At 47.5% G+C, this 13,529-nt stretch overlaps 1 protein-coding gene across 1 annotated transcript in view; it reads right to left on the reverse strand.

Moving 5' to 3' along the window:
• Positions 1–6,937: 6,937 nt before the first annotated feature.
• CHSY1 (chondroitin sulfate synthase 1) overlaps positions 6,938–13,529 on the reverse strand; it is a 70,552-nt gene continuing 63,960 nt past the window's right edge. Inside the window, exon 3 of the mRNA XM_042941186.1 lies at positions 6,938–9,973. Within this exon, the coding sequence (XP_042797120.1) occupies positions 8,381–9,973 (1,593 nt within the window). The 3' untranslated portion in view covers positions 6,938–8,380. The remainder of the gene's footprint in view (positions 9,974–13,529) is intronic.

Raw genomic sequence — 13,529 nt, forward strand, 5'->3', positions numbered from 1 at the left:
CTCCCCCTCTCTCTCCACCCCTTCCCCTCCCGCTCTCTGCCTCTCTCTCAAAACTAAACATTAAAAAAAATGTTTACTTTTTTATTTTTGATAGAGACAGAAAGAGGACAAGTAGGGGAGGGCAGAGAGAGAGTGAGAGAAAGAATCCCAAGTAGGCTCCACGCTATCGGCGCAGAGCTGGATGCGGGGCTCGAACTCATGAACGATGAGATCATGACCTGAGCTGAAATCAAGAGTTAGACACTTAACTGACTGAGCCACCCAGGTGCCCCTATCTGCAGCATTTTAGTGCCAAACCTATGCCAGTCTGTACATGTCATATGTTCTCCCCAGTCTTGCAGTTTGTGGACATTCTCCTCTTAATTTGGGACTGTGTGGAAGCAGCAAAGGCCAACACGTGGTGCCAGAAATAGGACAAGCGGAACCCTCCCTATGGGGAAAGAGGGGATGGGCTTTGGGGTGAAATGGAGTGATTCTGTGAGAAACTCACCTCCCAAAGCAACACGGGAGCAGCTGTTGGCTGCAGCAATGACTGTGAGGAGAAGGGCACCTCCTTGGCCAGGAGGCGAGAGAGGTGACCCAGCACTGTGGGGCAGGAGCTAACTGGAGGGTCCCCAGTGGGGTGGGAAGTGGAAGACAAGGCAAGCATCCTCCTAGCTCAGGGGAGACCTGGCAGCCAGGATTAGCTCCTGAGCAGACACAGTGGCCAAGACTGCCTGGCACCTCCCCCACAGACCCAGGGGACACCGTCTGGGGCTGGACAGGGCTTTTCTATCCCGCCAAGCTGGCAGGACACAAAGGTCACATCCTCATGAGGACGTGGCCCAGCCAGGGACTGCGCTGAGAGCCCGCCTCTCAAAGAAACTGGGCCTGGAGAGTTTTTGCTGGAAGCCACATCCTTTTGGGAAAAGGAAAGGCCCGTCCCCAAATCTAATTTTTAAAGAAAGCCCATGAATCATAACCTAAACGGCTGCATTACCCATGACTGCATGGTGATCCACCTCAGCCCTCTGCCTGCTCCAGCCGCCGGAAAAGCCTTGAAGGTCCCTGTCATTAGCACTGGCCTTCCCTGAGCCCAAGACACTCTCTCAGAGATCTCCAGCTCGGTGGGGCCCAACAGTGAGCTTCCATGAGATACCCCACATCTCCCCTCATCGCCTGCTCCTACAAGTGACCATTCAGTCCCCAATACTAGCCCGCAGCCAATACGGCCTTCGAACCCAGTCACGGGCTTTGGTGTCCAAGCAGCACAGATGCCAAATGACAACACATCATTATAAGTATTTAATGAATCCTCAAAGCTTGCCTGGAACATAGGTAAGTGGTCAGTAGTTTCATCTCTGAATATTGAGATTAATTCCCATCTGTGTTAAATGGACCCATCGCCCACCCCAAATGCAGACTCCCATCCAGCTACACAGAGGGATGCCTGGTGCCTCTGGTCACGTCCACACCTCGCCTGGCACCCCCGCTGCCTTGTGAAGTCTGGAGAGAGCCGCTCTTGATCTCAAGCCGGCCACGTCCATTCCTGACCCCTGCCCTTTGGTCTCCTGGGATGAACGCCTGTGGCCCAGGGGTGGAGAAATGTACCTTATTCCCAAACAGGCCATCTGTCTGGAACTTGCGTCTCTTCGCTCCCTGCCTGACTCATCAATAAGTCTGTCTGCCTCTCTCCTCACTTCGTAGTGATTCGGTGGTGTACTCTCAGAGTGCCTGTTCCCATGGGATGGTGTAACCAAGATACCGTGTGCAATATGCCCGTAGTATTTCTTGAAGGCCAGTTGGCTGAGTTCAAGTTTATTTTTAAAAGGTTTTATTAGAAGTGCTGGTAGGGACAAAATGTCAACGTTGACCAAGTAAAATACCAAACGACTTAGTGTTGTGTCAGAAATGAGCCAAACACCGAGTCCCAAGGCCCTCGAGGTGGATGGCCCACTTCTGGGAATCTGATGGTCCAAGTACAAAATGCCCACTGCAGTGTTACTTGGGATACAATATGGGGCACTCGAGATGGTCAACACTGGGAAAATTCTCAACTTTAACAGAGGAGGCAGCCTCTAATGGTGATTTCAAAGGACCAACAAAGGGGTTTTAAGGGTATGTGGTGTGGGAGCAAGGAGAAAGTTGCCTCACTGAACATACGCCATTGCATCAAACTGTAAGTGCGTTATAAAAACTCCAGAGGAACCTGCCAAAGTGGGAACGGGCTGGTGGAAGAGGAAGATCTTTCCTTCTTGACTCAATTTCCCTGTACACATATTTTCATATTGTGATTAATTGCATTGCTATTCACAAGGGGAGACAGATTTAAAAGTCCAAAATGCTCCCTTCACAACAGCTTGAATGTGTATTCTAGAACATTTCTAGCTTTGGGAGGGCATTCTGAACCTATGATTGAGGTTTCCTTTTTAGTTTTGTAACAGGAGGTAAGCCTCTGCCTAGAGAAAGCCCCAAACTTAATTCAGAATAAATTTGAAGGTACCTTTGAGATTTGGCTCTAACCGTGTTCCTTCCTCCAGTGGGAATGTGTATGTAGCATTAAGCTGGGTATGCAGTGGGCTGTGGCCCAACACAGATGTTGAGTTGCAGCACATCAGCAAGAGGAAAGAGAAGGTGGCAGGCCAGAGGCATCACCGGCTCGTGATAGAGAGAAATTCATTACAGATGCATTTAAGTAGATTCCAGAGCTTACCTATTTTGCATCACTAAATGGTTTGATCAATTTCTTATTATACTTTCTCATTAGAAATCAAGTCAGGCATAGGGGTGCCTGAGTGGCTCAGTCGGTTGAGCGTCCAACTTTGGCTCAGGTCATGATCTCACAGTTCACGAGTTCGAGCACCACATCGGGCTCTGTGCTGACAGCTCAGAGCCTGGAGCCTGCTTCAGATTCTGTGTCCCTCTCTCTCTGCAAACCCCCCTCACTCGCGCTCTCTCTCCCAAAAATGAAACATTTTTTAAAAAGAAAAAAAGAAAAAGAAATCAGTCTGGCAGAGGCACCTGGGTGGCTCAGTCAGTTAAGTGACCGACGCTTGATTTCAGTTTAGGTCATGATTTCACATTTCATGAGATCCAGCTCCGAGTTGTGCTCTGTGCTGACAGTGCATACCCTGCTTGAGAGCCTCTCTCTGCTCCTCCCCTGCTCATGCTCTCTCTCAAAATAAATACATAAACTAAACAAACAGTCAGGAACAACTCATCAGCCAGACAACTCGTTTTAAAGAAAATGCAGCTAGAATGTTTTCCAAAGGACAAAATTTTGTGGGTTTTCTTTTAAGTTTATTTACTTTGAGAGACACAGGAGAGAGCATAAGTGGGGGAGGGGCAGAGAGAATTCCAAGCAGGCTCCATACTGCCGGCACAGAGCCCGACATGGGGCTCAAACTCATGAAACCGTGAGATCATGACCTGAGCTGAAATCGAGTCAGATATTTAACCAACTGAGCGACCCGGGTGTCCCCAAAATTTTGTTTTTGATTGTTGTAGTAAGACATGAAAACCTTCAAAACTGGAATATAATTAATGGTAAATAAATGCATTAAAAAGTATCTGACAACAGGCATGTAAATGGTTTAACTCATTGGTGGCAAGCTGGCCCTTAATCTGGTTTGCTGTACCGTTGAAGGTTTTTCTTTCTTCCCCCTTCTCCAATCCACCCCTTTCACATCTCTGCAAAAACAGAAACAAAAAAAAAAAAAAACCCCAAACGCTGAAGCATAGCAAAACTAACATGAGAAGTTTTTTTTTTTCCCCTACTGGAAGTCATACAAAATGAGTTGCTGTAATTTGATCCAAAGCATTGCAACATTTACACTTCTACTGCACTTGTAACAAGTTTGACGAAGCAGATTTGGTATGAGCAGCCTTTTCCTTCAAATGGAACAGAAGCCCATCCTTCCAGGGCTTGAAGAGCACAGTGGGACACATTGAGGTAGGGTGCAGGCCTGTGCAGCCACCATAGCAGACAGGTCCCCTCCCTGCTGGCCCCCAGTCACTGCAGCACATAAGCTCCTTTGCAGCACAGATTACAGCAATTTATATGCAGTAACACAGCCTAATCCCCCAGGGCGGGCGCCAGTGCAGGTGCAGGAGGGCTGGCACCATGACAAGAAAGCACAAGGGGAGACCCTGAAGTCTGGGGCCAGGGCAGAGCCCCTCAGTGGCTGACAGAGTCCAGTGGGCAGGCAGCCCCGCAGGTGACAGTTCACCTTCCTGGAGGATGGACCTTTTGTTGAAAGGCAAGAGACCTGGCATCAGAATGCCTCTGAAAACCTACCATTCCCCTTTACTGTCGTCCTCCTCCACGTGACCCTTCAAGGGCATAGGATTGAGGCAAAATGTGACTGTCATTTTGCTCAATCGCACATGACAATGGTAAGCGTCTCTAGCCTGCTGGGAGTGAAGATGTGCGTTAGCCGCATCCCTGCACCTACTGTCTGAGCAGCGGAGGAAGCACACGCCTGCTGAATTGGGGGTGAGGCTGGGCGAGCTTTGTGAATGGGATGTGTCAAAAGGCTGGGCAGGAAGGGAGCACAGTATTGGCCCACAGAGATCAAGAGCTTGATCCCGCTGGGTTGTTGGGAGTTTGGGGAGACTAGGGAAAGGTCAGGGCTACTTTTGTGTCCCCCCAGCTGTGGGTGCACCAGCAGCACCTGCCCCTTCTCCCCTCAGCACCCTGTGAAAGGGAATGCATCCCCTTCACTCCCAGCTGTCACTCTGCAGCCAAGAGGGACGGAGTCGTGTGACCTATAGTTTGTGACACGTGGCCCTGTCTCCAAACACCAAAGTCCTGGAATGCTATGGTCCACATGCATACTATGGCCTCATGTTGGCCCAGAATAGCAGGACTGGGAAAGCAATCCCACCTTCCAGAGGTGAGGTGCCATGAGCGTCTGCCCCACAAGACAAGACTCTCCCACTCCCACTCCGGACAGGGCTCCCACACATGTCCCCACAACGCCCAAAAGCCCACCGGTCCCGCCCTGCCCTCCAGAAATATGTCCACCAGTCACGAGCGGACCAGGTCCACCTCTGTCGTGCGGCAAGAAGAGGCTCACACAGGCCCAGGTGCCCAAGCAAGCATGTGGTTCTCATTTGTGTAAATGAATTGTTTCAAATGCTACCAATCTAGTTCACACACGTTTCGCACCGCCCATTCCCCACCAGGACACACAAAGCCGGTGGTTCTTTGTGGGAGGGACCTCAGGGCAGGACGGTTAGAGGAGGAGGAAGGCTCCATTTCCCCCCTTTGTGCAGCATTGTGATCTCTTCCCCCTTCCAACCATCTCCACGTATTCTTCATTTCTAGATACTGTTAACAAGGGCTATCTGGTTTGTGGGGTTATGGGCCATTTCAATACTTCTCTATATTTAAAATAAAGCAACGCATACTAAGTATAAATAAAGTAACAATGAAACAAAGCATATCTCAACTAGAAGGCCTTCAGAGGTTTAAGGGAAGAAGCAATTACTTCCAGGTCATGGATGGGTATGGATGGGCCACAAGGTCACAGCCAATGCAGTGACAGGCAGGCAGGCCAGCTGGACATTCCACTGGGAGGAACGCATACAGACGGGGCACCATGCATTAACAGCAAGGCTGGGGACAGCGTAGGACACAGACAAGAGGGCTCAACGTGCCAGGGTACCGCTGGGAAGAGATCCAGATGCACTCGAGGGGCTGGAGTGAGGGAGACATTATCACATGACCATGGAATGAAGTCCAGCTGTGTCACATCTATGCTGGAAGGGTCCGGGATGAACCCAGAGTGGTCAGGGCGAGAGTTTCAGTTGGCTCCTGGAGAATGAGTCCGGGTGGCCAGCGGAGTGGTGTGCAGAGAGCTCCAGACAGAGGCCAGAGCAGGAAAGAGACTGATGACCCCACAAACTTAGAGCCCAGTTTGGCTGGAGACTCCTAAGGAGGGGGCTCACAGAGTCTTCTCCTAGGCAGGAAGACACTAAAGCTGCTGATTGAGAAGAGGGATCCTGGCGGGACACACGAGGAGAGGCCAGGAGGAGAGTGAACCAGGAGGCCAGTGAGCACAGAGTCTGGGCGTGGCACCACCAAAGAGGGAACCAGAAGGAAGGGGTCCAGCAGCATTCCTAAAGACTGAATCTCGAGGAAGGGAGGGCAGCACCTCCGTAAACATCCACAGGGACATCAGGAAGTGGAATAGACGAGCACGAGTGGGAGGAGGAAGGAAACGGTGAACTTGAACAAAGCGTCACCAAGACACTGGATGGACATTCAAGCTTGAGAAGGAAACTGCTCATACCCTGTCCTAAATCCCTCTAGTTAGCTAGTATGATGGAGAACTTAACTTTGTCATCAGGACGCATACTGTGCTCTTCCTTACTGAAGAATAAAAACATCTGTGCTTTTTTTCCAAAGGAAAACTAAACATCCCCACAAAGTAAATGACAATTAGGCTGAATGGCAGCAATCCCTCCCGAGAGCACAATGTTATTATACTGGGTCTTAACTGTCATTACACGGTAAGTACCTGTCCCGGACTGGAACTGGCATCCACAAAGCTTGCTCCCTTGGCATCAAAGATCTAAACTTTTTTTGATTCTTGGATTATAGAGCAACCATACACAATTTATCCTGTAGTTAAGATCTAGCCTAAAACCCCGAGAATGTTCGTGCACACAATAGCACGTGGGCACTGGTTAAAATGCAGATTCCAATGGGCGCAGTCAGTCCAATATGGGGCCAGGAAGGTGCATCCGTACCAGGAAGCCAGATGGGGCATGGAGTGGGTTTGAAGACCCTTGTTCTAGAGAACAGAGAATGGACAAGCTGAAGAGGAACAAAGGACAGGTTCACTGGAGGGGGGTGCGGGGGAGAGGAAGAGGCACTTGAAAGTTTCATTTCACTCCCAAACTGCATTCTACATAAATATTCCCCCTGAAATAACTTGAAAAACTTTATAAATCAGTGTTTCAGTTTTTTACTCTCCAAATGTTATACAATTCTTTAGCTAAAACAGGAGTAATGAGACAAAATGGTCCTGAAAAGTACAATAGAAAAATACTGTTGACTGGTTTATTTTCCCGAATGAGCAACAGACTATTTACAAATAAGCAGATCTCCAACGATGTGTATTAAAATGGCAAGTCTATTACTGTTTGAAATCTAAATGAAAAAGAAAATTTATTAAGGCACATTTGATCTGTGAGTTTTTAAAACAAACGAACTTTCTGGTGTAATGACAGATTTCACTTTTGTCCCCAAAACATGTGAGCACCAAAATTGTCAAAGAACACTTAATATTTAGTAAAACAGTAAGGAATGTAAAAATTGAGGAGGGAAAAGCATTTTCAAAAGGAAATCTTTGGAGATCAGTTTACTGCAAATAAAATAACACTAAAACACACTCCTGATACACATAAATACTAATAGCCTAACAGGTACTTGAGAAATGGCCGAGCTCTAAACAATGGATATTAAATAAATTAAAGGTATTTCAGATACAAAGAATAAAACAAAACAGTAATTAAAGATTGAAACAGCCAACTCCACCAATGTAACACAGACAGGATGAACAAAACCAAAATACATTTTCCCCCAATGCTTTCATTAGGGCGGGTTTTTGTTTCTGTTTTAGCTTGTGTACATTAGATTTATTACAATAATTCTTCTTTGCCATTCCAAATATTAATAGTGTACCCTTTAAAGATGAGGAGAAAAAAAAAAAACAAAAAACCAAATCCTTCTTGGAATTTAATGCCAGGTCCATTAAGCCACACGAATTACGACGACAGCCATTCATCTTACTGTGCCTTTCTCCCCTTGCTTTTAAAACAACTCCGTGACCACAATGAGCACAAGTTGGGGGAAAGAATCAACTTTGGAAAGCTCTCCCGACAATGATGATACAGCTTATTATCACATTTCCTTATTTTACAATTAGAACATGAAATGGCTTTAAAAAAAAAAAATCGCCATTGAAAAAAAAAAGACAAAAGGTCGAATCTGTGCAACGTTACCAGTTACAACAAAACATGTACCAGAGTTACAGTGTTCTGTTACATTAATACTTTGCAGGAACGTTCATGTTTTCTACCATAGGACCACAGCAAAGGGGTCTGAAAAGAAACGCATAAAACACAACGAAACACGACAAGAAAGTTCTGTCCATCAGGTACATTTCAAGTCATTATCAAGCAGGCCTGCTACATGACGTTCAGCAAGAAAATGTGCTCAAAGGCAAACATGATCACATTTTTGTTCAAAAAGCTCAATCATTAAGGAGTCCTTTGTAAGAAAATCATGTGTAAAATATATCCTTGTATGGACTTCGAAAACGGATCATACAAAAAATTTTTGAAAAATAAATTAGATAATTAAAAACGTCTCTTCCAGCAAAGCTGGACCTTAGGCTGTCCTCACTGAGCCACTGTTATTGCTGTTTTTACTGTAACTTGGGTCGTTTTTTTCCAGCCACATTTCAGCCAGCTGCTGTGTGGACCCATATGTGGATGCTTTGGACCCCAAGCACATTTTGTACTGTTTGGGATCGAGATTGGGATCACAAAAGACAGGATGGTGGACGTGGACTACTCCCACTTCTTGGCTCCTAAATGTCTTCAAACCTGCCTGGACAACCTTGTTGAAAAGGTCCACATCCTCGAGCCCCCAGCCCTGGATGGAAACATCAAAGCCGCCTACTCGGACAAGATCTCCCTTGTAAATGCAAGTAATGCCAAACCCATAGTTTCTCCAGAAGCCAGTTTTCTGAGTGAAGGCAAAATGGTTATCACTGGGAACTTTCCCACTATAAACAATCTTTGGATCGTACTGGCTAAAGATGATTGGAAAATATATCTGTTGGCCCAGAACTGTATTTGCTCGACATCGTTGAAGGAATTCTGTAGTAAACACGAGGTCAACGTCACAGAAAAAGAGCAGAGACTCGTTACTGAACTGGGAAGACCCTACTTCAAGGGCCAGAGCTCTTGAAAACTCTCCAGACACAGGCAAAATCTGCATGTCAGCTTTAGGGTACTTAATGCGATAATCTCTCATGAGTTCAACTTGTTTGGCCTTGTCAGGGTTCGAGTCAGAATTGAAAAGCAGAACCACGAGCTTGACGTTCTGATTGGGAATGAGACACGTCTTCTCGAAGTTTCCCATGAATCTCACAAACATGTCGAAACGCCCAGACAATGGAATCAATATATTTATCTTTTTCTCTTTGGGTTCTTTGTGCTCGTTCTTTGATCCAGGGAGCTGAAAGGGAACAAGTTTCTTCAGGGAATTTGAGAGAAAGGACAAGGATCCGGATTCCTGATTGATTTTGTTGGCCAATTCCTTTGCATCCAGTTCCTCGTGCTCCACAAACTGGATCTTGCTGAAGGTCTGCTGTAAATATGCATGTCGCCGGACGGGAACAGTCATTTTTTTCCCTTTGTGCTTTTTGTACAGAAGGAGCAGGTCCAGGATGTATTCGGCCCCATACATGGGGTTCACCCGGCGGTAGCCATACTGTATCTCCTTGAAGTCAATAATGCGTCCTCTGGTCTTGGCATTGGCGTTGATCATCTCCATGACCTGCATGACAATGTCATCCAGGGCCTCCCTCTGAGCGGAGTCCATCCCTCTCCGAGGCGGCTGGCCCTCAGCTGCAGAATACAAGTATTTCCCAGTCAGAAACTCCCACTCCAGGATCTCCTCCCGCTGGCGGGGCTGAAACCTCATGAAGGAAGGTGGGATTCCCAGCTGGAGGTCTTCTTTGTGAATCTCTGTGTTGCTGTATCTGCCCATCAGGACGATCTCTCGGTGGAGCTGGATGGTGCGGTGGCGAAGCTCGGCTATCTTGCGGCTGAGCATGTAGCTGTGGAGCCGGTACTGGTAGGGTGGGTTTTTGTTGGGGTGCAGGGTGATGGCTCGGTGAATTTTACTATTATGGAGATCTCTAATGTACCCCTTTTTGTTCTGTTCGTAATTCTCATAAAAAAGCTGCTGCATCTGTTAAGGAAAAAAAAAAAAGATGGCTAGGTTAGTATCACGTGACTCTGTCCCTCTAGTCTCGCATTTCCTTACACACCTGCAAAGTCTTCAAAAAAATCTAAATATTTGAAATCTTTCCAAATGAGCCACCAAAGCATACCAGAAGCCTTAGGTAAAGCCCAATCTCCAGCAGTCCGATGGGATGAAATGAGTAAGAAATATGAACTGCATCAAGAAATAAGCCTTCATCAATAACCAGAGTTGGCCAATATAATTCTGAAGGCAATTTTAAGAATTGTTTTCCTATAGAAAACAATTTTAAGAAAGTTTTCCTATAGAAAAGGTGTAATCTTCAGATCACAGTCAGCATACCTGCAAGAGAATGTCACCCTGGGTCCCCACCAAGCCCATGTAAGGGACCCAAGAGCCGAGGTCCCCCCTCCTGCAGACTGGCCCCCAGTGAGAGCTGCTGCCCAGCTGGAAGAACAGACCCTACAGCTACCCCTACACAGGATGGTGTAAAGAGAAAAACTCCAGGAGCGGGACCTGACGCAGGACTAACACTGCTTCCAGGGAGCTGAAGACAAGGAAAGGGGAGGAGACCTGCCATCTGGAAGGGCATGCTGCAGGCGAAGCCAAGGTTCTGCAAGGTCACTGGAAGTGAGCACTTTGACTTGCTTGTTCCTAGTGTCAAGTGCACCTCCCCACAGCCTCTGTGCAGGCAGGAGAGGGTCTGCTCACTCAGCACCGGGGCTCCAGCACTGGCACAGGGCAGCACACGGCGGGCTCAGAATGTCCAGCTAAAAGGCAGGCAACCCAAACGGGCCCATTATTCCACCAACTCGTCCCCTGTCCTGGGACACTGGCTTGGGGGGAGCAGGGGGGACAAAGGTTTGAGGTCCATCAGCCCAAATGCGGCATGTTCCTTAAGTCAGATAGAGAGTATACTTAATTCCCCTGAACATCCGAGCGGTGAGATGATGAGTATCTACAAAGCCTTCTGGAACGAAGAATAAAAATCTGCAAAAACCATTCAATAATATTGAAGTTGGTATGTGATAAATTAGTCCTGTTTCATTTGTGGGTCATTTTGGGGTTTTGTTCATATTGCTAAATACTAACGCTTGATAGGGTGATATGTATGTGAACCAAGCAGTTTATGTGCCTTTGGAAAGTCTTTTTTTTTTTTTTCTAAGACATGGCAATCAATGTAACAGTAAAATATATGGGTTAGCATTTTTACATCCAGTTTTCTTCTTCGATATGATACTACAAACTACCAATAAATAAAGCCAATAAGAAAGAAAAAAAGGGGAAATACTTCCACAGAATGGTGAGAGAGATAGAAACAGAGACAGAAAGACAGAGAGGAAGAGGGGGCAAAGAATACAGGCCAGGTTCTGAGCAAGGCCTCCACCCACATTCACTCCCTCACTCAATTCTCAGGGAGCCACGAGTCTGGCAAATGCTGACCTTCTCAAACTCGGCCCTTTGCTCTCCTGGACGCCTGTGAGGTCCATTCGCAGAGCAGGACTTAGCCTGGAATAAGACAACATCTCGGAAGTGCCCTGTTTCCAACTTTCTTCCCACAAGGTCTGTGATCAACATGTGACCTGGGTGCATGGGATCAGCCACTGAGGTAGTTCCCAAATTCTAAATTAATTAGAAAAAGCAGTCAGGTGTCAAAGAAGCTAGAAGGCAGGCAGAGCATCCCGAACCTGGGAGAGCATCCCCGCCGTTGTGGTGTGCCAGGAGGCGCTGGGCACACGCAGGGTGCTCCCTGACCGGCCTGCAGGGCCCCTCGTAGTTTCTGCTCCCAGGGGATAGCATACAACACAGGCACTCACTGATGTGCGACTTTACACACGTCTTCTGTCATTTACCAGGCAATGCAGGAGAGCAAAACTCTAATGCTGGACTCAAACGGCCAGAAGCAAGGCTGCAGTCCGGGATGTGCTTAGGGAAAGCAGGGCGCCTGGACTCCCCTTACCCCTGCGGGCCCCAACAGCAGCCCGGAGGCCCTTCCTCCAGTTATCTGAGTCCTGCCCCCTCCCCCCTCCCCTGAGGATGCCACCTGGGTGTGGGGGAGCTCCGGAAAGGACACAGCAGTGCCCCCACCACCACGGCAAAGGAATCAGCAATGGCCCAGGGCTCCATGCCTGCGGACTAGTAAAACAACTACTGTATGAGAGACGGAAGGCTATGTAATAATTTATATGTATTTGTTATGATGACATAGTATTTTCATTTTGTCCATTTAAAATTTTTAACAGTGGGCATGAAGAACCATGGCTTGTTTTAAAGGTCTCTCCATTTGCAAGAATATAAACACAATGAACCATACAAGCTGCTTTCCAAAATTAGGTCAGAAGAGCCTGAAGCCGGTGGTGTTCCTCCCCCCTCCGGCCCTTGCCCCCTGCAGACAGCTAGTGCCCAGCCCACCTCCCCGGGGTCTCAGGCCTTCTCTTCTCTCTCCAGGCTGGACTATGCCTCCTCAGGGCTTCCCAATGGGGCTCCCTGCAGAATTCTGTTCTCCTTCCCTCAGGGCCATTTTGACACAGTAGCAAAAATGGTCTTAAAATACAAATCAGAGGCTTATGGCTAAAAATGAAGTCCTAGAACCCATATGATTCTTTCCAAATTATCTCTTCAAAGAGAAGAAAGAAGTAAGAAAGGAATAAAACCACAAGGACCAAGAGAATGGGAGAGGAAACACAGTAGGGAAGAGATGCCCCCAAATGCTGAGGACATGAAAAGGGAGCCAAGGAAGATGGCAGCTAACAGCCTGCTCTAAACAGTAAGCCAATGTGCCCTTCAGAACCCCAGGAAAGGTGCTGTGAAAGGCAGGGGTGAGGCCCAGTGCTGGACTCAGCGAAACCATAGGCACATGGAGGGAGGAGAGCGCTGGCAGATGTCCAGCATCTTCAAAGACATGCTCCAGGTTACTCTGCCATTTAGATGATGGGGGTGTTGCCCAAATTCATGTAGGACTGCCCACCAACTGTAACAGAATCAGGATGCACGAGGAGCAAGTATTGGAGGTTTCTTAACACGGTCATCATTTACAGTAGTTGTTCCAGAAGAGATCTGTCTACAGGCTCCTTCCCTCACTCCTCTAGGACTTAGTTCACTGAACAGCTGGGCAGGGATGAAAGCAAGGCTGATAGCTGGAGGGAAATGAACATCTAAAGAGCAGGGCTCCCAGCCCTTTCCTCAACTGGGTCTCAGAGCACTCACCCTCCACTCTCCATTCCCAGTAGGAGACTGGAAGAGTCTTTTCTGCATCAATTAAACATTCCCATTGATTATCTGGAGTCCTCCTGCAAAAGGGATCGCCCAAGGCCAGATCACTACAGCTATGACACTAGTTTAAGGAATCTTGCCTACAGGGCTTTCAGTTAGCTTCTTCAATGCCTGAGTCTTCCTTGATCATCAACAGCCAGGGACCATCAGGCAGCTGAAGGAGGGTTCCAACAGGAAAGATGGAGACAGAACACAGAAACAAAAGACTGCCGAAAGAGAAACAATGCAGTGAACAGAAGAGAAAACAACGGAAACAAAAAACAAACCTGTA

Source organism: Panthera leo, chromosome B3, assembly GCF_018350215.1.
Source record: "Panthera leo isolate Ple1 chromosome B3, P.leo_Ple1_pat1.1, whole genome shotgun sequence".
Taxonomy (NCBI): domain Eukaryota; kingdom Metazoa; phylum Chordata; class Mammalia; order Carnivora; family Felidae; genus Panthera; species Panthera leo.